This window comes from Macrobrachium rosenbergii, chromosome 24 (genome assembly GCF_040412425.1).
Source record: "Macrobrachium rosenbergii isolate ZJJX-2024 chromosome 24, ASM4041242v1, whole genome shotgun sequence".
NCBI lineage: Eukaryota > Metazoa > Arthropoda > Malacostraca > Decapoda > Palaemonidae > Macrobrachium > Macrobrachium rosenbergii.
Window position 1 is genome coordinate 30,382,179 of NC_089764.1, and position 26,696 is coordinate 30,408,874.

Below are 26,696 nucleotides of genomic sequence, written 5' to 3' on the forward strand. Positions count from 1 at the left end.
GTCATTTTGGATCCAGCCCTACAAGAGTATTATATTTTCCATCATTTTATTTTCTTTCCAAAGTTCTCCAGACAGTTTATACCCATTCTATTTATAAAATATTCTCTTAATGGAATAACCATTTAGATACATTATTCTATTTTGTTTAAAAATAATACTTATCAAATAAGGTTTGCTGTCATATGCAGTTTTATTCCGTAGAACTGTGTAAATAAATGTCTCACTTTTATATAAAATGATTTATTTTTGTTTCAAAATACATTTTTTTATAAAAAAATATAACTGAACTCTACTTTTCTATCTGTTAAAAAAGTTGCCTTCCAAAATAGGCACTCTTACATAGATCTGTGGCAGAATTCTACATTCTCTACACATTGTGAATTCATATTCAAACATCCATACAGCTCTGTTTTATATATCATTCAATTCTGGATTCTTTCAATCACCGGTCAACAGTAAAGCACCATTTACTGATAAAAGTCACTATTCAAATATCTATGCTCTCCTAGTTTAACTAGCAGATGTTTCTTCATGTTCACCTTCACGTTCTAAAACTACTTTCTGCAAAACAATGTCTTGTGACATGGAGGAATATTTGCGAACAGTGAAGGAAATTTTACAAGAGCCATCTTCGAATGTGTCTTCCATTTCAAACTTCTGAGATAAACTGGACGATCCCTGACAAGAAACAGATGGCCATTTTAAAATCATTTCAGTACTTGCTCTCTACTACAACTTCCTCAGCCAGTTTAAAATCATTGCTTAAAAACTATTTTTTTCATGCAATAAAAGTTTTTATGCAAACCAATTCATCGCAAAATAGCTTTTCACACTGCGGGATGCATCTGGGTGTCTGAAACGAAAACTTACGAAAAGAATTTGTATCTATGGATGAGCCTCATTCTTCTGTGCAACTTCTTATGGGCTATCATCAATGGTAAAGAGGAATATAGGAACCAATATTTTCATTTCAATTGTATTACCAGGGATGAATGACTGACTTCAGTGAAACACTGAAAGTGTAGTCCTGGATTCATAACTACTTCTATTATGCACACATGCACATTTCCACCTTCAAACTCTCGAACTTCATTTGATAGCATTCCACTCTTTTTTTGTGTGTATCTTCCTATAACCGTAGAAAAATCAAAGGTATTCTAAAGGCAAGCCCACAAGTTCCACCTGCTCATTTTTATTTTTAGTAAATTAGCATATCTGTCTTGTACTGTATACTACATTAAGTAAATGAAGTTACTGTTTACACTTTTTGGACTTCCTGTAGTTACATTAAATCTGGTATGATTGATGCATAAGCTTCTTATTGCTTGGGAAAGTCATGAACAGTTAAGCAATAAATTTGCTGCCAAAGATTTCAATGAACTATTATAAACAATTCTGGGCAGTAATATTGTCAGTCTTGATGAAAATTAATGGCCGTGGTCTTTTCAGTTAGTCAGATTTGAATATATAATAGTATATGCAATGAAAGCTGATAATAATATGTATGGAATAAACTTGTCAACTATAAACAAAGCAACAAGTGACCAGTCTTAGTGCTAAATCCTAAAGCAACAAATGACCAGTCTTAGTGCTAAATCCTACTAACAGACCAAGTAGAAAATTTTGGTACCTGCGTATTCAGCTGTCTCACAGTCCATACATTGTGACAGTAGTCTCTTGCAAAACTCTTCAGCTCATCAGCTTTGAGAAGATCTGTGTTCAAGTTGGTCCACGACATTAAAATTCCACATGGGTTCCCTGCAAATAAGCAAACCGGTTATAATTCAAAATGTGGAAAGAGGTCCATAAAGTGGCATGAAAAACAAATTTATAACCTCTAAAAATGACTGGTTTATTGAAAACTTAAAATAAAGACTAAAGACTCATCTTCCAGAAGTAGTCAAATTACTGATTTCAACACATCTTGTTGCAAGCACACTAAGACTAAAAATTCATCCACTTAAAATACATCTACTTTATCATGCATAATTAAGGAATAAGGAAATAAAAACATATCTTAAGATATACTATCAACAGAATTAAACATCTGCCAAAAGAGGAAAACTTATTCACATATGAGTTCTGGACACACTGATAGGAATGACTAGCCGTGAAACACCAAGAATTGCAATTTAAGAAGGAGGTCAAGGAATTAAGAACCCCAGATTGTTCGAAAGCTTTCAATGGATCCAGGAGAGTCCTTGGGGAATACACAAGTTAGAAGACAAGGCTCACATAAGTCAATGGGATACTATACGCAAAGCACCAGAGAATAAAAGATGAAGTTTTTACTAGTGGGCTGTCAAAAGTGAGCTTCAATTACCCAATCAAATGAGATGCAGATTCACAACCCAGGTAGAACATGTCTCATGAAGATTCATGAAGTGTGAATACAGGGTGGATTAATAAAAATTTACCTGCCACAACTAATGACTCAATGAGAATAAACCTATGTATTTACAGATGGCCTTTTTGTAAAAACTGCAAAGGTAGATTGTCACTCAAGCACATCGATTCAAAATACTGTTCGTGGAAACCTGCTTCTGCCACTACAGGAGAAGTGTATAGTCTCTGCCTGCTTTTAAGGTATCTAACCCTCAACCTTCACAAGACTGAGCAGGAGACTGCCTTTACTGACTGTGACTGACAAGACAGGAACAGCAAAAGCAGTGGTGGTATGGTTTTGACTACCAGCTGTCTGGGTTTTTCAGCAAAGTCTGGAGCAAAAAACAGATCCACAAACATCCAGCCACAAGAACGGTAGATTTGATTGGTCTAATGACTCTCACACAACTTTAATCAAAGAAATTACGCCACTCTGATGTTTGGCAAGATCAAGTAGCAATTCCGCTGCTGAAAGTCAAACTTGTCCATGAAACTTTAAACTCCTGTCATCAATTCCCAAAGCAACACAGAGGAACGGTTTTATCACATGGATAAATGTGCCAAAAAAAAAACATCAACAGAACATATAAAACAGAGGATAGGACTAAATGGTAGGCAAAATATATGTGATGATAAATAATAGCTTCTCCTTCTATATTAGGACAAACAAAAGCAGTGCAACTACAAATACCTGCTACAACTTTATGAGCTACAAACTACCATTCTTACCTGAATTAATAACTGGACCACTGTTTGAGCTGCTCTGACTGCTGTTCGTACTGCTCTGACTCGCAACAGCATCCTGGCAGTACCCTGCCGCCTCTTGAATCAGTGATAAAATCCGAGCAACATTCACCAGTATTTGGGAGATGTCACTGGGAAAAAAAATTAATTAAAAAATATAATTGAAAAAGTTGGAAAACAATAATTAGAAAACTAGCAATTCATTTACTTATCAGTTTATTGCTTTATCATAAATTATTTTACGAGATCACCGAGTCAACTTTCTGGACTCTCAAGGGACTCAAAATTTGTTCTTTATTGAGTGGTGAAAATGGGAGCAGAGTAAAGTTAAATAAATTGGAAAGCTAGGAGAAAGAGACTCAAGGGAAAGGGTACCATCTACAGTATAGTATACCAAGCAAGAGACATCCCTGTACAAGGAAACACAGCAATACAAACTCAGTGCAACACAATCTGCAAAGCCTGATACACAATCACTACGACCTCAATATCAGAAAAACATCAGGACTACGTACAAATCCAACTGCATTATTATTATTATTTCATCAGTCTATGAATACCCCTCATTCTATTGTACTACTGCTAACATCTCACAATATCAACATGAAAGACTGAATACAAGATGAAAAAAGGTGAGGACAAAAAACTGCAAACTTCCTGATACATTTCATGCAGGCCACACAGATTACTGTTATAATCAACATTTTACCTAACTAATAAATCAAGATAATAGGCTCTCAAAGCATTTGCTAGAAGGGAACTGTTGTCTTTACTCAAGAAATAAACCCATGCATAAAAATGGATTTGGATTTGGTTTGTTTTTGCTTATTTTTACTTAAAAAACGACATCAAAACTTTAAGAATTATGCTGAGTTAACTTGTCTATACTGAAAACATCATATCTTTGGAAGAGCTTACTGAACAATATAATGAAAATTTTTTTTTTAAATAAATAAAAGAAGGAAACTTACAATAACAACAGTCGTTTCAAAGACTAAAAAAATTGCAATTCATCCATTTAGATATTTAAAATTTTCTTGCTTTTAATAATGCAATGCACAAATGAAGCACCTTCATATAGTATTGAATCACATACTTTTGATCTCGACTCTAACATTTTATTAATGTCCAAAAACTCGCCTATGGTAAACAGGCAGAGAACTATCTCTCTTTTATTGCTTGCTGTAAATTTATTCTTAAAAAGATCATTCTAGTTACAGTGTCCTTTGAAAGCTGAATAAATATAATTTATTGTAGTGTTTCAAAACTGAAGAACAGTAAAATTAAAGGGCTTAAGTTAACAAATTTACACCATATGTAAATGTGACTTCAGTTATCTACCATTGACTTTAACAATGCAGTATTCAACAAAAACACACCATGTCAATGGCTGACATCTGCAGTCATCTGTACAGTACAGTACATGCAAATAATGTCAGTATAATCTAAAAATAATAATCAAATCTTGTGATGATCATTCCAAAAACAGAAACTGGAATCTTGTGTTGTGCCTGATACAAAGACAAATAAATAATATGCAATATAGTAATCAGATATTGAATTACAATACACGTAACTTAAATTGCAAACCTTTTACTTACTCTAAATATTTAATAGGCACATAACTCTGTAAATCATCTATAACAATTAGCGAAGGAAGATCTCCCCGAGGCATTAAATGTAATGAAGCCAAATAACCTTGAAGCTCGACTAACGTTGTTGCATACCTGGAAAAAATTGATCCCCAATAAATGGAATTGAACGCTAAACCAAACAAGTTTTCACTATGATAAGAATTTGCTACACTAAAGCAAATCTAACACACCTTTTCCTAGGTAGCTTCATACCCTACTGCATATAGCAGAAACTGTGGAACATTGCAGATCATATGCAGACCCCATATGTCACATGATTTCTGGTTATGTATATACATATACTATGTTACTGTAGTTTAACTGATAAATACATAAACAATTTATTAAATTTTACTTGATCAAATAATATTAGTACAAAGTTTTCTCTTATATTTTAGCATGTCTAATCAAAGACACAAAAGGTGACAAATTTTTAATCAATTTATATTTTTCATAACTAACAAACCTGGGGTCTTTACGTACAAGGAAAATCCCTCTAGCACAGCTGGATCCGGTTAAAAATAGAACAAGGTTTAGTGGCATGAGCATATCAGCCAATGGGGAGAGAGAGTTAGGCGGGGCCTGACCTCTTCTCCCCTTCGCATACTCCGTGAGTTGCCAATTATCTTCCAGCCCAGGTAACAGTATGAGGGGTGGCTTGAGGTGGGCCATTTACATAAAGATCTCAGGTTTGTTAGTTATGAAAAATACAAACTGATTAAAAATTTGTTATTTGTTCATATATGGAATAAACCGTAGGTCTTTACGTATGGGGAGACTTACTTTTGGTGGGAGGATAAAGTAAGCTCTAGAACCGACTGGTGGTGGGGCTCACCTAAGCTCACTACCTGGTCAATTGTTAGAGCACGGGAAGGAGTCGTATGCCTCTGATCTGTTAAGTGAAAGATTACTCAACAGCCAGACATCTGGGCTTTGACCCAACAGGAAGAAAAGAACCTGTAATTGTCACAGACAAGAAAACCAATGTTAGCTAATGATCTTGTTCTATTGTCAATCCCTCTCTCCCCTTACAAGAGAGAAGGTAGGACTTGCTTCTATTTCTAGGATTTCTATTGTGTAGGCACAATCATAATACAGAAAATAGAATGGGTGCTCACTCACATGTATCTAGCCAGTTCCACCAAATGAAGACTCAAATCTGTCCTGCCCAACAGACAAGGAGAAGAAAGAGAAAGGAAGAAAGCCAGTGACCCCATTCGCCCTCACTTTCACAGCCAACATCTTAGACACAATACAACCTGTCCTGCTAGGGGCACTGGATGAGCTACACAACTTACTGAGCAGCCACCACTGGACCCAAGGAAAAGGTGTCCAAATACCTAAGGGCAATGTCCCTCAGGTAAAAGGAGGTGAACCTAGTTTGTCAAGACCACACTCCTGTTCTCAGCACCTGATGAATCCACGTACCAGCCTTCAACACCCTATGAACCGACAGGTTCTTTCTGAAGGCAATGGAAGAACCAAAACCTTATCATGAGCTCTTGCATGCACTGTATTGGGCATCTGCATTTGAAGAATTACTGTCCTGTATGCTTGTCTAATTACTTCACATAGCCAAAAGGAGATGATGTTCTTGGACACTTCTTTCTTGTTCCGGCCCATGCTAACAAAAAGTCTTTGACACTAGGTCTGACATGTCGAGTCCCTTTTAGATAGCTTTGTAGAACCCTAACAGGATATAAAAGTAACTTCTCTGGATCATTATCAACATAATCCCTCAGGGAGGGGATCGAAAAGGACTCAACTCTGTCATTGGGAACTGAAGGATTTTGAGTCTTGGCTACGAATTCCAGGACAAATTCGAAGGCTACTGACTCCCAATCCCTTGAGTGTTTGACATTAAAAGAGAGGCCATGAAGTTCTTGTACTCTTTTCATTGAGGCTAAGGCCAGTAAGAAAACCTTCTTAAGGGTCAAATTTCTGTCTCATATGGTGCACAAGTGAGGCTGCTAAGGACCAGGGTCAAATCCCAGTTGCAACGCTTAAGGTCTCTTGGGGAACAGGACTGTTCGAAACTTGAGGAACATAGAGATCTCCCATGAGGAGGAAAGGTCTACCTCCTTCAGGTGCAGAACTAGCCCTAAAGCACCCCTGTAACCCTTAATGGCTGACACACAAAGTAGCTTCTCCCTAAGGAGTAATACGAGGAAGTCAGCTACTTGCTGAATAGAAGTTTCGACACCAATCACAGTAGATGGCCCTATACACATGAAAATCTAGATCCGAATTTATAAAAAATTGCTTTTCTAGACAAGACTGAACATATCTGTTTTTGATGCAGTCAAGACTTATGTTTAGAGTCATTAGTTGGATCAAAATTTCAAGTGTTAAAACAAATAAAAATACTGTAAAAGTTTGTAAATAGTTTGTATGTGCACATCATGAATGATCAAATAAATTGCAGTAATAAATACTAAGCCGTCACAATTTTACTGTTAGAGAGAGCTTGTATCAGTATCTAACGACATTATTTCATTAGCAAGATATATGAGGAACAGTTTTCTTTAGCTACGTGTATTATATCAATTTAACATATCAATCTTATATTTTATGTAGCATTATGTTAACTAACAATTGTTCAGTATAAGCAGGCTATCACAGCTTATGGAAGTACAATGCAGAATGTGAATTCAGACATCATAATGTAATCAGAAAATGAATAATTAATATATGATGCACATGATTACTAATTCACTGTATAATAAAATACATTCATTCACTTCAACTTACAGCATCTGAATATTTTTCATGGTGGAAGATGTAGGTGGAAACATGCCATGTACACTGAGGGGCAAGTTTGTTATTTTACTGGGAGCTATGAAAAGGACTTGCCTACCTGTAGCTCCTTCACTTATGGCTGCCTGTGGAAAAAATGTAAAAACCATCACAATAACTTTCATGATTTGCTGACACAGGCTACTACTTTATAACTGGTTTTCTTCACTGGTCTAAAAAAAATACATAAACGCAACAAATGCGAAACTACATAATACAAATGTCTTTAGTGACAGTGGCTACTATAGCTAGTAAGACCCCCTCAGTGGTAGACACCTTACTTTCACTTGTCAGTACTGTATCTTCATGTTTTCCTGCTATTTCAATGAAAGTTGCACTGTAGCTATTTAGAGGGAAGAGAGAAAAGGACTTCTATGTGGGGAAATGATTTGTTTCTATAAATCAAGAACTGCCTGAAAACAGAATTTCCATTCAAAGTATTGGCTATTGCCTTATAAATACTGTACCCTTATTTATGTGGGAAGTAAATGCAGACTACCAAGTTTATGCAAACCAAAGCTAATGATTGGGATGCCTCAAATTTTAAAGAAGATTATGTGAACCAACCATCAGCCATAAAGTGACCTTTCCTTGTATAGCGGACTACGTGTTCAGTCTTTTATTATGAGTTGGGAGGGTGAATTCTTACAAGAAGTATTGTATGTTAGTAAAATGCACATACATTCACAACTAGACATGAGCTTTGGGGCCTATGCTATAAACACAGGCTGGCATTAAGGTGCAATGAGGGATGATGCCTAAATAAAATCTTTGTACATTATGAACTACCAGCCTAGCCATCATCACATTACCCAATAGCTAGGCATAAAGATGTCGGACAATAATGCAGTTTAGGTTAAAAACAAAAAACTAATTTCAAACTGCTGGCTTGAACCACTCACTAAAATAACAGAATATTCTGGATAATTTTAAACACTGATGATGCGCATACCAGGTGGACACTGACTTAGTTACCATACCTGCATAAGCATTGCAGTTTTGTTGGAGTGTGGTCTCCCAATAATCAATGATGTAGAAATTGGAGAGAAACTGTGCTTATGGTACAGCTGGAGGCTATGCAGATTTTGGCTACCAAGAGGGAAAATCCTTCCTATGATGTCTTTCATGGTTAAATGCCTGTCGAGAAAGAAACAAAACAAATTAAATCTCTATCATTCTTAACTACTGTGACATAAATAAGAAACTCAGGTAGCTGCTAGGGGGTGCAAAATATTCATCGTTCAAACTCATTATATGATCGTTAAAATACATTTATAAAGTAATTTTAGTTTTAACTATGAGCAAAAAATTGGTATTTACACTTATCTGTTTCTTGTTGTGCATTCCTCATCCACTTAAGCTAGCCTACATATTCCCAAGAAACATAACACAACACGTACTGTACTGTGTTATCATCTACCTACTGGTAACAACATATTCCAATATTGTCTTGTCCCACACTGACAGTTTGACACAACATTATTGTCATTTTCAAGAAGAAATCACATAAAAAATCCTAATTCTAGGGTAGGCTCGAAGAGTATGATCAAGGTCCTTTTTATGCAATTTCAAGTTTTTTTTACAACAATACCACTGCAAATGCTTGTTAAGGTTGCTATTTCACTTTGTTTTGTAATGTTTCTTTCCCTAGAATGTTGCCATCAGTCACAGTCTGAGTTGTCATTCTTTTCCAACAACCCTTGGCATCAAGAGAATACTAATTGTGTGTGCTTGGGGTAACATCACATGCCAAACTGACTATTTGGCTCTGAATTTTGGATCTGTAGATTTGCAGGTGCAGTCAAGGTTTCGATATCTTGGTCTCTGCATTGTGGCTCTTCTCTACTGTATTCATGTCTTTTCAATTCTTGGGCTCAGAATAATTTGCAAAAACACTGCAGTTTTAATTATGAATTTCCAAAATACGTACTGTGAATTTTCGTGGGTGATGCAAATACAAGAAAAAAAGTTTGCATGTTTCCTGCTTAGGAGGCAAGCAATTTCAACTGCAAAATTGGCTAGGGCTTTCTGACACATAGAGATGATCTTAACATGACTGACAAGAAAAGACCATTGTCTTTGGATTTGTATTTGTCCTGAAAATATTACGTAAAAAGTTCCCACACATTTGTTTTTGTGATTCTGACCTTAATTTTCAGCAAAAGTGGTTGGTTAACACATTATACAGACACTTTATTCAAATAATATTGGAGGACCAGAGTGTGAGAAGATACAGACTTATGGTTAGGGTACGTTGGGGGAGGTATATATGTAAGCAAGCAAATATTGTTCACCCTGATTTATGGTATCCTAAATCAGGTTAGGCGCATGGTTTAGGCAGGCAAAATAGGACTTTGCACCCTATGCCAGGTTAGGTGGGGGGGTCCAGGCCAGTCAGGTAGGCACAGGTACTTGAGGTTAAGTTAGGTTAGGTCCAAATGCATGGTTGTACATCATTAATTAAATTGCAGCACACTAGGTCAGTTTTTTTACTTTTCATGGGTGGGGAGAGTACAAGTGGAACAAAGCCACTGAGTCAGGTAGGACCCAGTGCTGTTAGTGAGATAAAATCTGGGTACATGCCCATATTTCACTAGTTTTTCATTTTTGCAAACCCTCCTCTCGGACTGAATTAGCAGGTCTTTCAAACAAAGTTCATTTATTTATAACTTTTTGAATACATATTTGATTTTGGTTTTCTAAAGTGTTCTTAAACTGCACATCTTACTGAATAGTAGCACCGTGTACCTGATAATTATCTTCCAACATCATTACTTTTGATTCTTCGTATGTATTTGTCTTCTGCACAATATCTTAAGACACTGTCGTACATTTTCAGTCTACTTGTTGTTTCCACCTGATACATATTATACTATTTCAACCATTTCACTTCTGTACTCTTGAAGGAAAACGCACATTAATGGGATGACTAAACTTATCTTATGGAAATGAACGCCATTCATCAAAATTACACGAAAAACTAAAGATAAAACTCTATATTTCGCTTACGTTACGTAAACTAGCCTCCTCTAAAAGTAACCTTCACCGATAACATTCTACTGGGTATGCTAAAGACTACGCTGACCTGGTCTTTTATCTGAAATGTAGGGTACTTTAACATAAATTCTTACCTGTATGTTTAATGAATTACTTAATAACCTTTCCTGACGGTAAATGCTGAAAGATCCGGTACTAACTTCAACCAACATTTCAATTCATCGCCACGCAGAAATTCAGAATTCGGCTCATTTCAGTAGGAAGAAGGAAGCAATACCTTTGTAACAGCGCACCCAAAAGCTCTTACGATTTGACATTTAACTTCAATCGCACGTTTTAAGGTCGTCCATGAACGACGGAGGAAAGGCAAATGCCATTTCACTATTGCATAATGATCTATGAACCGAACTTGACCTAGAGAACATACATATATAAATGACCAGTGCCCAAGCTCCTGTCAATTACAGTTTTTATTCTTCGTGAATAAACTGTCGTTTTAAGTAAATAACCTGTCAAAATAAGTTCCACGACACAACATTTTGCATTTGAAGTCATGTAAATTAATAGAATGAATCCCCTCCAAATGCTTGCATTTGTGCTACACTTACGTGGTCTTTAAACAAGACCCCGACTTGTCCTCCTCGCCATTCAAGATGAATAAAAGGAGAGGAATAGTTATACCTACTATGATTCCATGCATATGCAATTGCATATTTGGTTCCTCTCCTTGCATGTTATCTCTAGCTGACTGGACTAAGTGTTTATGTACTGCTTCAGTGGTCAGCATGCTCACAGTAAAACTGTCATATCTTACAATAAACGAGCTCGTCCTTCCTCTTATTATTCAGCAACACAGATTTAACCTTGGTTTGGTTTCTTCAACCTTCTGCCTGTACAGAGCGAAAGCAGGGACCGTTTAGATGTGAACCTGGACATGAATTTTTTTGTTTGTCAGTGACTATCTCGACTGACTGAAAAAAGTAGCTCATCCTACACAACTGTACATTTCTTCTTTTCTGACTGATGTAAGATAACAGCTAGCACAATTAGCTCTTAACTTTCCGATTTCCTAGTCTTTGGATAGGGCTGCCACCGAAAACTTTGAAATCTTAGCTATTGAGCCAATCTCCCTCCACCCCAGATTACAAATTGTGGTTAATGAGAGATAGTTCTGCGGTATGATTACACTGAAGGTTAGATTTCGATATTAAATGAGAGCGAAGGACAAAACTTCAGATAAGACGAGGCCAAGACACCCTTGTGTGCTGGTGGGTGGCTAGGGGGTTGGGGAGGGGAGGGGGTGTTGCGTGAGGCAAGATGAAGAGAGAAAAGTTGAGGCATTCAAATGTCAAACGAAATACAGTGATGCATTGGGAGCCAACCCAATGAAAACTAAAACTTTCGTTAGAAGCACATTTACTGAATATAAAGACGATGAAATTCTAGGATAGGAGACCAAAGTTAGAGATAAAGCTAAACGCCTGGACCTACAGAAAAACACATTTTGTTCACAAAATACAAGGACCCTCTTAATAGCCTTATGAAATATGGACTAATTAAAGTACCCATAAAACATCGACCTTTTAAATAGCCTTACTGAGTATGGACCTACTAAAGAACCTTATGCGTGATGAATCTAAATTCCTACCTCACAATGAGATCGAACCCAGGCTCCCTCAAATGAAAAGTAAGGGCTCTACCAACCGACCCCACACAGAGTTCGCCCGATCCCAGTGTCAGGCAGAAATTGATTAAGTAGAAATTGATTTCTGTTGACTTCCAAAGATGTATCCAATAGAGAAACAGCCCTCTGAAAACCTGGTTGACAGCAGAACAGCTGTTTTTGCCAGGGAAACGAAAATCAGGGCGAAAAGGAGGCGTACACGAGGCACATAAAAAGTCCCAATGAAAAACCACAGCCAAGTCCAAGTCTGTTAGACGACTGGTCATCCGTCAAGGAAGCGACGTCTCCGGTTTGCCATCGTATCATCGAGTACGTTCGAAACGTGAGCGCTTAAGTTTCCTCATGCATGTCGTTAATCTTTAGCGGTATGTTATCTATCTATTTTTTACCGCGATTGATAAATTAAGATACATCAGTCACTGCATATGTTCTTCCCAGGCGTATGCAATTATGCAGTTACTTTTGCAATGCGTGTGTGCAGTATGTGTGTCGATATTTGTGCCTGTAGAAGATTGTTTCGCGCAAGCTCATTTGCATTCAAGTGCCAATTTGGAGGACACAGCTAAAACACAACCCTTCCCCCCTCCCCCGCATGAAAGCAAGAATGAATCTTTCAGCTATTATGTAGATTAGTTAAGCAAAATTATCAATAAATGGCCTAAAATTTGGCAGAAACCATGTCTATGAGATTCTGGCAATGCGTATTCTTGTATATACTGTACACAGACAGCTGGACCAGATTTCTATAACCATAATCATGGCAGATTTTAAGAGCCGGACAGAAAAAGTGGGGGACTTGCTATTTCAAAAGTTTATATTTTTAGACCATGGCGAAAATGAGAAGATGGAAGGCTGTAAGTTTCTTATTTCAAAAGTGGAAATCAGTCACAAGAAATCCAATTAGTCTAACGTCTACTACTAATACAAATGAACTGCACCGCTGTTAAATTCGGTCCATAGCTAGCACTTCCGGCCTTTCGTGTGTCCTGCAAAGGAAAATGAACTTAATAATTAAAAATGGAATGAATGGTGTGGTAGGAAAGTGACTGAAAACTGTCACTATATAATAAAACTACCATTTACTGCTCAGGTGAGTAGAAACCCTATCTTTATTTCCTTAGTACCTTTGTACACGTTCGTTACTTTTTATCTCTTCAACTTCATCTGATTACCTGCAATGAAATAAAAGAGTTCTATCAATTCCCGATATAGTTTACTCGACCCAGATGCATTTAGAAGTTGATGCAGAGTTATAATGAGTCCATTATCAAGTCAAACCAATCTGGCAAACGTGCCGATCGTAGGTAAATTGAGAGGTCCGGAAAAAGGCCAGTAATTTTGCTTTCTGATCCATAATTCCTATCGAATTAAACCCGGGATTTCGCTCCCTCAAATTAGCGGTATCAGCGGGGTAACGAAGCTGAGTTCCAGTGATCGTACGCACTGCTGAATCTCCTCACTTATTCAGCCCTTTATCCAAATGACCAAACTCTCCGGCGACTCGCAAATAGAACAGCAAAGACAACTTGGCAACCGCGTTCTTAGCATTAATGAGTTCCGTTCTGAAGGTGAGTGCATGTACGCTGTGTGTGTGTGTGCGTTCGTCAGTACGTGACTTAGGGAACTCACTCTCCCTCCTCCGCCTCCTCCTCCTCCTCCCGGTCGTGCCGAGCCAGAGAGAGAGAGAGAGAGAGAGAGAGAGAGACCATTCCCTTCGTTCGTCTTCACCGAATTTTACTAGTGTGTCTTCAAGAGGGTTCAGCAAAGGGAGTAACGGTGGGTTTTGTTGGAGGCGTTTCGTGAAAACGACCGGAATTCGCGCGGAAACGATCATGTGATTTGCTGAAACAATGCGTGGATGTGTCGTCACCTGGTTGAGGAGAGTCAGTGCTCTGAAGTCTGTGGTGGTGGAATAGTGGAAGAAAAGTATGGAGAGTAGGAGGCGTTTGGAAAGAGCCCTGCTGTTGCTGCCGCCGTGCGGTGTTCGATAGTAGAGGGTGTCGAGAGACCTGCATGGCTTATGTTGTGGCTTGTGGACGCTTCTTTACAAAGTAGGCGACCCATAACTCTAAGATGCAGGTTGTTTTCCCCTTCTCCACAGAGGAGAGAGAAGAGACGTGCGTGGAAGGCCACCTGGGAACGTGAAATATGTGCACGTAGAATAATAATGATATTAAAGAACACTCCTGACTGACAATTTCAGCTTAAGGTTGAGGGGGCGGAGGAGGAGGAGGAGGAATTCGAGTGCTACAAATCGCCACCACTCGCGAATGAATCAGAAAAGATGGTGAGTCACAAGAGTCGGGGTTTTTGAGGGAGTGTGGGAGGCGGAATCGAGCCAGGGTCAGCATGCCCAGGTGTGCCCATATTATCATCCAGCTCTACCCATGTATCTCCGATGGCCTTGAACCCTCAGAGCCTTTTAAACATTTCGCGTCCCTTCGCTGATTTGGTTCGACAAAACCCCCGCGGAAATTGTGGTGAAATTCGGAATTTGCTTCGATTAACAAAGGTTGCAGGAACTGATTCGAGAGTAAGAGACAGGGATAATAAGACGCAATACCCAAAATAGTACCCACCGCGCTGTGATCAACTGGAAAATCTCTCTTCGATGTCTCGAGACGTAGTTTTAGGACCGAATTCCCGAAGAGACTAGAGGGAGGATGGCTATCTTGTCGTCCTGTTTGTGTTGCAGCCTGCTACTCGGCTCGATCATCGCTGGCGTCTACGTAACGGTAAGTAGTGATCTTATAGCTTTTCGAGAGTGCCTCGGACCGTGGTTGATTGTCATTGATTGTATCGCCATATTTTCTTCGACTCTCCTCCAAGAATGTTAAGCGTTTTCATCTTAGGATTGTTAGGATTCTGAAGGAAGCTCGCTACTGAGATTAGTATGGTATTATTGCTGTGCATACAAAGAATGTATCGACAATATTAAAAATGACAGAAGATCTGATGGACCAACGAATGAAAAAATTGAATAGTGTTATTTCTTCTTAATGAATATTGTGCGATTATGAGTTTGTTGTTTGAGTTTTGTCAAAGCAATGAAACTCAACTCATAATTTAAAGAGTTTCTTCAATGTACCTCTTCCCACGTAACGAACATAACTGCATCTTGTTTACTTTACGCATACAGAATTTCAATACATCTTTCAAGTTGAGACAACACGATTTCTTTAGAGTGATTCTGATCAAAGCGGCTGCAACTTTTCCTTCACTTTTTCAGCTGCGACTTTGAATGAAGGCTCTTCTTTTCCATATACAATATTTTAAAATCATTACTAGTTATTTAATACGAAATGCAAAGTAAGTCCGAAATCACTGCCATATTGTGATACGGCTGGATACGAGTCCTGCGTAATTGCAGCCATTATTAGCTATAAGCTGAGCGCAGACCACAGCCAGTACTATTTGTAAGGTTGTTGAACTATATACTCTGTGGTCTTTGGTTCTACCGGTAGTTAAACAACTCTTTTAAGTTTTCTATAGAGGCCATTTTATATTTATCATCTCCGGCGATATTTACAGATTACTTCATCGTTTTCCTCTGGAAACTAATAGGACTAAGAGAATGTTCTCTCCTTGTGTGAAATATGTCAACGTTCTGTGTTAATTACATTTGTGGCTTTTACGCGTCATTTCCTCATTCTATTTTCATCACTGTGGAAATGGTGTAAACGATAATTCTAGCAATGACAGACGATAACGAAAGTTAAAAATAACGAAGGAAGAGGAATAAGATATAAAGAATACACAGAAATTCGCAATTTCAGCGGCATCTGGTTCTCGCCAATTTTCTGACGCAAAGGAGAAACAGCATAAAAAAGGAAGTTTATTTTTTTGCGATGTTTTTATGATCGGTAAAAAGTGACCGCGGTGAGTTGCGTTTGGGTCGTCTGGCCTGCATACTTGGAATCAAATTTGAAGTTCAAGGACACTTCTTATTGTTAGAAGAATGATTTACATAGTGAAGCCAGTGACGACTTTAAAAAACTTTATATATTCAATTTCATTCGGTCGTTTTTTTCATTATGGTGCCGTGGTTATTTATTTTAATTTAATTTAATTTTTTTCATCATAGTACCGTTATTATTTATTTTGTTTTATTATTTTATTTTATTTATTTTGTTTTTTTTATTTTTCTCATCATGGTACCGTGATCATTTTTATTTTATTTTATTTTATTTTTATCTTATTTTTTAATTTTTTCATCAAGTTACCGTGATTATTTATTTTATTTTATTTTATATTTTATTTATATTTTTTTTTATTTTTTCATCATGGTATCATGGTTATTTATTTTATATATTTTATTTTATTTTATATTTTATTTTATTTTTTTTTTTTTATTTTATTCATCATGGTACAGTGATTATTAGATAATCTTTATTTTGTTTTTTATTTTATTCATCATGGTACAGTGATTATTAGATCAAAATGATTATGATATAGATTTAAAAAATCAAATAGTAGAAAAAATTATATCACTAGCCTATCAATATCCGTTCATATTTTTTCATCATGCTACAGTGATTATTAGATCAAAATGACTATGATACAGATTTAAAAAATCAAGTAGTAGGAAAAAATGACTTCACTATAGCCTGTCAACATCCGTTCATGTTACCTCTGGACTTTCGGACCTGCCCAACGCGGCCGTTAACGGTTAATGCATAAATCTCGGAGTCCTGCCTCCAGGGAAAACCAGTAGAAACAGAGGCGACGCTGCCAAGCTCTTCAGCAAAGGTCAACTATCCGCTAAACTCTGGAGAATATCCGAGATTAATCTGGAACGTTTCTAAGAAAATTTGCCGAATTTGGGGAAGAGAATTCAGCCTCCGGTGACTGAGACTGAATTCTATGGGGTTTACTGAGAACTTCAATCGCTGACGCCTCTGAATCGTGACCTATGAGATTATCAGAATGTCTCTTAAATGGGAAAGATTTACGATTATTATTATTAGTGAAGAAATCCACAATGGTGTTATATTTACTAACAGGACCTTATTCAAACTGGATGGAGATATTTATTAAAAAAAAGTTACAAGATTTCTAGGACAAATAGTCGTCATTCTCAAGTATCCGTATCATCCAGTTTGAACGAGGTCCTGTTAGCAACTGTACTAATGTACAGAACAATTGTCTATGTGTTAAAGTTGATTATATATATATATATATATATATATATATATATATATATATATATATATATATATATATATATATATATATATATATATATATATATATACACACAAACGATTTCTTCACCAATGTAGTGACTCATATTATTACGAGATTTTTGAGGATTATCGTAACCATGAAAAATGAGTTATTAGGAAGACAGAGAAAACTAAATAAACGGATTGCAGCTGATTCAGCAATAACATTCAACACTACGTTTGAAAGAGGGTCTACTATCCTTATATATTATTACTGTTACTGTTATTATTATTATTATTATTATTATTATTATTAACAACGAAAACGTATTCATAAAGAAGAAGCCTGAAAGACAAATAGTTAACGAGGAACACTTTCACGCAGAAAAAATAGAGAGGAAAAACTAAAGAATAAAGAATAAAAGCAAGATTATAACATTTCCCCAAGTATGGCGCCAGCGTATAGAGAGTCCTCCCAGAGAAACCCTTCATAGTAAAAGAAACGAAATAATTAAGAGAATTGGGATACTGACGTTCTCTTTCACAATTAGCACGTCACAGCCATTCGAACTCGGGTGCAAAAGCTTCACAAATGGAAATCCCCTGACGGAATAATGCTTTTGGAAGATGGCCAAACTGGATATACTATTGTCATCTGGCGATGGTCGCTACGTTACAGTAGGTGTCATCGCTGGGACAGTGGAATCCACCACTTCGAACTGTTTTGTCTACAAGAATAATAATAATTTTAACCTTAAAAGCCGCAGACATGGTTTTTCTACTGATAATGACTTTGGTGATTTGTTAACTTTTTGTTTAACACAATTTTTACTTCCTGCGCTAAAACTTCTCCGTAAAACATTCGCAGATTCAACTTCATTACTGCTTTTAAATGCAGGTAACTGCGTTAGACTTCTAAACTGCGCTTCTCATGCTTGAATTGAAGCCACCGCTAAGACTTCAAAAAAAATCTATTCAAGTCTCGCTGTCAAAATGATCGAAAGCTGACGTCATTTTTAATCACCAGATAAACTTCATTCGTTTATCAGGACAGACGCAGAGAGAGAGAGAGAGAGAGAGAAGAGAGAGAGAGAGAGAGAGAGAGAGAGATTCGCAGTGGCTTGGATGATAGAAATAAGTGCCGCGAAGCATTATGTTAACTTCTGGCTTGCGAGAATTGAGGTGGGTCTGTAATGGCCAGTTTACGTAAGGGATTTAAAGGAGTGTCGGACGGGCGCTGCGGTACATAATAAAAAGGACCCACCAAATTCCCAAGGGGTGTCTGCTACCGAGTCAGTCATAGGGGAAGAACTCCATCATATGTAAATGAATATATTTGTATTCATAATTCTCACCAGATAATTATGAATGTTGCGGAAATCAAAAGTAATTATTCTTGTTTTTTATTGATTTTTTCCTCAAGTATATGTCATTTGGATAAAATGTAGGGTAACTTGAATAGCATGCATATATATATATATATATATATATATATATATATATATATATATATATATATATATATATATATATATATATATATATATATATATCCCTTGCATAGTAATATTCTAGCAGTAACCTACAACTATGACCTACGGATATGTATTGAAAATTTGAGTCCCGATCGCCCTTTTACGGAATCTAACAATCACTTCCCTCTTACAGATTGTTTACTTGGCAGCCTTCATCGTAAGCGTCTGGTGGATTGTCGAAGCGGAAGGTAAAACATTTTATTCGTTTTACGCAAATGCATGTTTTTACATCATTAGACATCATTACGTGTCGCCATTGATAATTCCTTTACACTTTTGTTTTCGGTGTGAAAGGATTTTAAGGTCTGATTTGACTGACAGAGAAGTTATTAACTCGAATTATGGTGAAAATAATATTAAAATTTAGCTGTCGTCGAGTATTTAGCTATTAGAGTAAACTTCTTCTTTACTAATACTAAAAGTAATCCTTTATCTAAAAACAGGTAGCGCAGCAGCTGACGAGGAACACACTGGAACGGTCCCGATTCCCATTCCAGCGTATTTGCTCAGTCTGGGATATCTCATCGTCATAGTCATGTCAGTCTGGATGCTCCAAGGCCTCTACAGAGTAAGCAAGAATTCACAGTTCCAGCATTTTGCCAAATATCACAACCGTCACTGGAAAAGTAGTGCTTTCTGCTGTAAAAAATCTTAGTTTTTTGCAAGATCACATGATTTTATCAAGTAGAAAAATCTGCCATTTTTATATTCTCGACAAAAGCATATTTTATTGGTTATCTTTAACGAACTGTGGTCTGGTGTGCGCTGACAATCCCTCTGATGGCGACCTGTACTTTCTGCTGTAAAAATGATTACTTTTTTGATATCATAAGATTTATCAAAGTAGAATATCCTGTCATTCTTATAATCTTGAAAATAGCACAGTTCACTGGTTATCTTTAACAAAATGTGATCTGGAAGGGATACATTCCATAATGTTGACGTTAATTTCGAATGTTTACAGAAAAATGAGAAGGCCCTGCTGGTGTGGGTGTTCGTGATGACGCTCTTCTGCTTTCCTGAGATGGGAATGGTGATCTTTATGAGCCTCGTTCACTGGGTAAGTTTGCAGGACGCTTTGCCGTTAGTATTTCTAACTAACAGATTATGTTGCATCGTTTGGAAATGGAAAAATTCAAGGATTGGCTCTTTTAGGATTTCTTTCTTATGAACAATCGTTGAGAAGTGCAGCTATTCAGGATCGACTCTTGTAGCCAGTAAAGATAACTGAAATGAGTCGGCAGGATTCAGTCAACCATGAAAGTGTATTACTGGACCGGACGGTTTTAACAACTCCTTGAAGTATTAATTTTTTGCTCAAACTTTTACATTTTTCCTTAGCTTTCAAGGCCAAGCGACTTCTTTTACGCATGATTCCTCTTACTTCAACCAGCTTTAGTGCATGTGAGTTGAAATAGGTGTCACATACACATTTTGGTTTCCTTTATTGTTAATGACGGAAGAACATAGTAGACAGGGCTGCTGTTCATGAGTCGAGAACAGCTGCTGTAAAGAATTATCGCTGCACCAAGTGAAATATCCCCCCAAAAATTAATATATAAATGAAAATAAAAATAAAGTTGCAGCTTCACGAAGGAAAGGAAGAAGAAGAAATATAATTTCTGGTTATGAGGAAGAGAAATTTTGGGAAGAGCGGACCACACTCAGCGTTAATTTGGGAGTCCAGTAACCACAAACTGATTTTTTTTTTTTTTTTTAACCTGCATTGCTGGTATTAATTTGCATTGCTGGTATTAATTTTGATAGACAAATGGGAAAACATCATAACATTAATATGTGGCTAATCCTCAACCAAAGGAAAGAACTAGCAATCGTATCATTACATATCATGTTGTCATGCATTACAGAAAATCACCTCATCATACGGGCTGGCGGATTTGATTTTCTATCTCATCAGAGCAACTTTCAACGTAAGTAATGATTTCTTTTACTTTGAGTCATTTTTGTTGTTGTTTTCTTACATGCACTGACCTTATGTGGACGTTAAATATAGCTTGTTTGATAAAAATATTGTTACCGGCGAAAGAAGCAGCATAAAAATATTTCTTTTCTTTACATTGACAATATTTATTTCTTACCAGTTTCCTCCCGTTGATGGGACTTATGCTGAAATATTTATATTAATTAATTTTAAAAACTTTATCCTCAGCTGATGGCCGTGGTGTGTGTACATTCGCAATATTCCACTTGGAAAGAAGATATTGCCAATTCAGAAACATTGAAGAGGCTCGAACATCTTCATATGGTAAGTTTTTTAAAACTTCAAGATTTAAATCCGTAGCATTTAAAATGTCATTTCATTTCAATTTTCACGCACTTGTATTGTCAAGATACTTGACATATGTTTACGTAGCCACGAAACAAAACCGTAGCGTTAGAATTTTTACTTGATGTATTTAAAATATTTTAGAAATATTTACGGTCTCTGCTGAATGTGACAGAGAAATAATGGATTTATTTAATTTCCTTGTCTCTACAGCTCTCCTTCCTAGTTTCGACAATAAAAGATGAATAGATAATTTTGCTGAGACTTTAAACCATTTTTGGGTCTTTAAAATAAAAAGGCCCGTGGGGGGTTAGTGCCGTCAGTGCACCTCATGCGATGCACTGTAGGCATTACTTAAGGTTCTTTGAAGCGTCCCTTCGGCCCCTAGCTGGAACTCCTTTCCTCCCTTTTACTGTACCTCCTTTCATATTCTTTTTCTTCCATCTTACTTTCCACCTTCTCTTAACATCTGATTTATAGTGCAACTGCGAGGTTTTCCTCCTGTTACACCTTTCAAAATTTTACTGTTAATTTCCGTTTCAGCGCTGAATAACCTCATTGGTCCCAGTGCTTGGTCTTTGACTAAATTCTGTATTCAATTCAATTTAAAATAAAATAAAAGCAACTGAAATACATTCAGGTGTCAACTACTTGTAATTAACTGCTTGAAGAAAGGTCTATCTGTTAAAACATAAATTTTCTATTTTCATTTTATCCCTTCAACTAAATTCAAAGATTTTCGTAATCTAATTTCATCTCACCATCGCGGATAAAAAGAGAGAAAGTGGATGAAAGATTACTGTAAACTTTTACTACATACTGAAGCTTACGAAAATGAAGGAAGTTTTTCCTCATTTTTCCCTTTCTGATTTCAGAATACCTTAACCAAAAATCGCGGCAAAGCTACAACCGATTCTACAACCTTGGCTTATCACAACCCAGCGTTCGTTTCGTCAGCCGAGCCCATGTCCTTACCCCTTTCTCCATCGCCAACGCTGCTCCAGAGGTAAGAATACATCGAAATTCGCAAATAATGCCTGTCTATGTTATGTTCGTGAATTTATCGTTATTAATACATTCGCAATGTCGCGATTGAATTGCTGAATAATAATATCCACAATTACATAAATAAATTGTATTGTTTTTAAAAGATAATAACAAAGACTTTCGACTCCTCATAGTTGAAGCTACAAGGAATAGCGTGATGGCAGTTTTCCTAAAGCAGTTTATGTGGGGGGGGAGGCCTTCTTTCGAGGGGGTTGGGGTTAAGGTTGAGGGAAAATTCTTGTAGTCGATTCATTTAGAAATAATAATATTAATACCCGTGAAAGCATCATCATCGCAAGGAACTATCCCTGAATGAAATCATTAATCGAATTATATCTCGGTCATCCTTAACCTTTCTCTCATTATCATTCTTGCAGGTCGTACTCAAGAGCGTCCCAAGTCTCAGGGTACCAGGACACCCCGCAGGTCCTAGGGGCCTTGGCCCCAATGAAGATGGGAGTACCTGGGTGGGACCCGTACATCTCGGTAACCAGGGAGTCTCAGTCTGAATTCAATGCGGCCGTTTTTTCTCCAAGTTCTGTTGGTATGTCTGACCTGTCTTCGATATTAGTGTTTGTGGACTTTTGATATTCGAGTTTCCAGTGGACTGATTTGGTTCAAATCAGCATCCAAAGTTTTTTGTGACTGTGATAATAGTAACATTGACATTAGCCTTCCAGGCTTTCTAAAAATTATAATGGAACTAAGAGCTTTAGCCTTCAAGATTTTCGTAATAACCAGCCTCTAAGTTTTGGAATAATAATAATAATAATAATAATAATAATAATAATAATAATAATAATAATAATAATAATAATAATTTAAAAAATACTCATAGTAGCATAAGTCTTAAAATGGAGAAACAAATCCCTAAATCTTTAAATATATGTACATATACCAAACTGTGGATTTGTTTCTTCAATAATAATAATAATAATAATAATAATAATAATAATAATAATAATAATAATAATAATAATAATTCTCGTTGTTGCTAAACGAAAGCAGTTAAGTTATTTGAAGCGTAGAACGATTTTCCTGGTCTAGTTTAATTGCTAGTTTTTCACTATGTATTATTGGGCTTCTATCCAAGATTTTGCAATTAATAACATAATAATAATTTCAAACCTGACTTTTACCTAAGAAAACCGATCCTCTATCAAGGTCACTAACAAGATGTGTCATATTGTTTCAATTTTGTGATGATATATTGGGTCGCCTTAAAATGTATCTGTATATCAATGACTAAAGGTTTTTTTAGGTAGGCAATTTAATTTATTTTAAAATATAACGTCCACAATTACATAGGGAAATGGTAGCTGAAGGTGTAGAATCTAACTATGCTTTATAACTTATCAGTTTTTTTAAATTGAAGTTCATGTGTGAAAGTGACGTCATTCTAAATTCTTTTATGATGTTTAAGTAGGGATTTTTAATATCAGCTTGCATCATTGGAAAGAAACTAGAACAGTTAACTTATTTACAAATTTTCTTTTACGACCTGATGTAATTGATTTTTGTGGTTTTTATAATATATATATTTCTAAACGTTTTCATGCACCCAGATTCAAAGAAAATGATCAAGCAAAGGCCATTTTTACCTTCAAACAGTTATGAAAGAATTTAATTCATAATTTTTTCCAAAGCGCTAATTTTAGTTAGACTCACTACACTGGGAACAACATCATATTTACGAACATACCTTCTCTCACAGGATTTATGCCGTTAATAGCAGCTAGCCGAAGTGAAGCAGCGTTATACCCAACGGGAGGGTATCCCATTTACCATCACAATCCTCAGACGATGTACCCAATGGATTATCCTTACGTGTCAAGTCTCCCGCCTACTCAGGTTTTCTCTACGCAGTCGTTAGACAGGCGGAGGTAAAGTAGAAAGCTTCTTCAGAGTAAATGCCATATGTCATATTTCATAGCAGAGGTTGCTTAGATATATGAGCTATCCATCGTTGTATCACCACAAGAATTCATCTTCATAGGTCGCGCTTAGTTTTTTCGAAAATCTTCAGAGTGAGGCACAATATCTTCCAATTCATAACTGAATTTTCTTAAATAAGTTATTCATCACAATACCACTTCAGTCATGTGCACTTGGTCGAAAATATTCAAAGTAAAAAAACCATATGACCTTATTCATTTTATTCATAAAAGTTTTTTTTTTGAAATAAGTTATTCATCATTGTATCACTTCCAGAGTCACTCGTACGTTGTCGAAAATCATCAGAGGAAAACACCATATCACATGATTCAGAACAGTTTTCTTAGACATTAATCTTCAGCATTCTACCACCACGAATAAATCCACAAGATTCACTATTACTTTGTCCTAATTCTTCAAAATTTTCTCAGTTAAACGATTCATCGTTGTACTTCACAAATTCGTCTTCAAATCTTACGTGCACCTTGTCACAATTCTTAAACTCTCGTCGCATTGCAGGTACGTAAGGCGCGGCAGAAACGGCGTGCCCTCGACGTCTATGGATGCCCTTAACATCGGGACTCCAACAGCCTACAACCCCCAAAGAAACGGCATGGTCATGGTACGACCCAACAACGAGAGTCGTAGCTCTTTAGGTGCTGACAGCGATGACCTCAGGAGATACAGGGACGTAGCCTTGTAGGTGTCCATAGGTCTCTGGAACATACTCAGGAAGTACCAAATCCATTTTACTGCCGGTCCAGACCAGGAAATTTGGTTAGCAGCCCTCATTGCTGTTGATTGTGCTTCGTGTTGTGTACATATAATTACGAAAAATCTGCCCGGTTGTTTTCAGTGTATCTGGAGTCACGATCTGAACTTCGACAGACACTTGGGTTGAAAAGAGACTATAGTGAATACCATTTATATTACCCGTCATACGTTGTATCATAATGGAAGACAGAGGAGGAGAGATAGATAATCAAAATAATAATATATTTGTATTTACTTCTTAGTAAATTAACACTTTGCTCGTGTGTGTTCTCACTCACGTGGCATAATTGCGTATAACATTTTTAGCATAGTTGTATAATATGTACTACAATATTTTTATATACCTGTTTGATATATTTTTTAATAATTTATCGTTCTGTTTATCAAATTTTATCTCATCTTTTCTTGCAATGGTTGTGAATCTGTAGGAGAAGTTCTCTTGTACCTTCATGGTATCAAACTATGATACCGCAAAGTTTGATGCCATCAAGCTTTGTTACCAGTAGAAGCGTTTAGTTGGTCTGTATTGAAGATCGTCTTGTTATGTTGGTGGTGCTCAGTCCCATTTTCATACCACGGAGATGACATTAATATTAGTAAGTATTTATCATGGATATTGCAAGCTCTTTGGAATCAGTGGTTCCCAAAATGATAATTCTGCCCCGCTTCAGTTCTTTCGTAACAACTCTCGGATTCCATCACTGAGTCTTCATGGCCTTTCTCACCTCTCTAATTCTGACTGCTTTCTGTCTCTCATTTGGTACTCCGTCACTGATTCCCGGTCCCTTGAGGGAATCTCCTACGTCCTCATGATTCCTGGGACCTCGTAGGATTCTCCAAAACTCTCACGATTTCCGGTACCTCGTAGGAATCTCCAACACCACCAACGTCAAAACACGTACAACAACAACTGTCTTGTACTAATGCACCTCTACCAAGAACTCTCCCTTGAGGAATTCAGTCGAATCTGTGGACCGTTGTAATGTTTCTCATCTTGGGAACTGATAACTGGATGATCTTGAAAAGAGTTTAAGCAAAGTACCCTGTCCCATCACTTAATTCTTAATTCTCTCATCTTTGCGTCAGTCCAACTCTGTCTTGAGTTTGTTGCTCTGCCTTTTCTCTAAGGAAGGCCAGTACTTAATACAATTCCCTTCTATCTCACCTGACTGCGTGCCACGATTGCTTCATGTCATGCGTGGTAGATTTTTTAAAGACTAGATTAGCATGCCTCCGGATTTTTGTCGCTCTTTACAGTGTCTAGGCAAGATTTTGTCAACTCATCCTCCTGTCACAGTCTTCTATGAAAAAGGAATAAGCATTTTGACAACCAGGGGAATCCTGGTGCATTTATTTAGGGTTGTAAGTCTCATAACATTTACGGTTGTAACCAAAGAAACTTGGGAACCACTACTTTACACTGATACCGTCCATGAATAAAATTGTTGTAGCTTATAAGCGCAGGCGCTTTGACAAAGCCATCTCCTGAGTGTGGCCACTGTAAATGATTGTATAATTTTGTGATAGCAGTCTTCTAAAGAAGTTGTATTATACTTTGCAGATGAGACATCTGAACTTTGATGTACTTAAGAGGTTGTAATTACATACTAATATATACATAATATTCGTTATCCGTTGTGTATACTTCACCATAACTCTCCTGATGAATATGGTCTTACTTAGCTCGCTATATTAAACACCCACCAAATGAAA

General features: G+C 36.8%; 2 protein-coding genes across 5 annotated transcripts; one reads left to right on the forward strand and one right to left on the reverse strand.

Annotated features, from left to right (window-relative positions):
• Positions 1-224: 224 nt before the first annotated feature.
• Positions 225-24,113, reverse strand: LOC136851960 (uncharacterized). 4 transcript variants are annotated; one of them, XM_067126335.1, is made up of 7 exons: positions 23,977-24,113; positions 8,540-8,696; positions 7,515-7,645; positions 4,731-4,856; positions 3,115-3,260; positions 1,631-1,758; positions 225-678 (listed from the first exon to the last, which is right to left on the reverse strand). In XM_067126335.1, the coding sequence occupies exons 2-7, from the start codon at positions 8,684-8,686 to the stop codon at positions 511-513; spliced, it is 846 nt and encodes a 281-aa protein (XP_066982436.1). In that variant the 5' UTR covers positions 8,687-8,696; positions 23,977-24,113; the 3' UTR covers positions 225-510. The 4 variants fall into 4 exon arrangements, with proteins under 4 accessions (XP_066982436.1, XP_066982435.1, XP_066982437.1 ...); XM_067126334.1 differs by lacking the exon at positions 23,977-24,113 and adding an exon at positions 10,691-10,848; XM_067126336.1 differs by lacking the exon at positions 23,977-24,113 and adding an exon at positions 10,308-10,328.
• Positions 13,899-26,614, forward strand: Rcd6 (Reduction in Cnn dots 6). The gene is made up of 10 exons (XM_067126332.1): positions 13,899-14,975; positions 19,074-19,128; positions 19,384-19,508; positions 19,905-20,000; positions 20,809-20,871; positions 21,111-21,206; positions 22,103-22,233; positions 22,652-22,818; positions 23,989-24,157; positions 24,729-26,614. The coding sequence occupies exons 1-10, from the start codon at positions 14,904-14,906 to the stop codon at positions 24,910-24,912; spliced, it is 1,158 nt and encodes a 385-aa protein (XP_066982433.1). The 5' UTR covers positions 13,899-14,903; the 3' UTR covers positions 24,913-26,614.
• Positions 26,615-26,696: the final 82 nt, after the last annotated feature.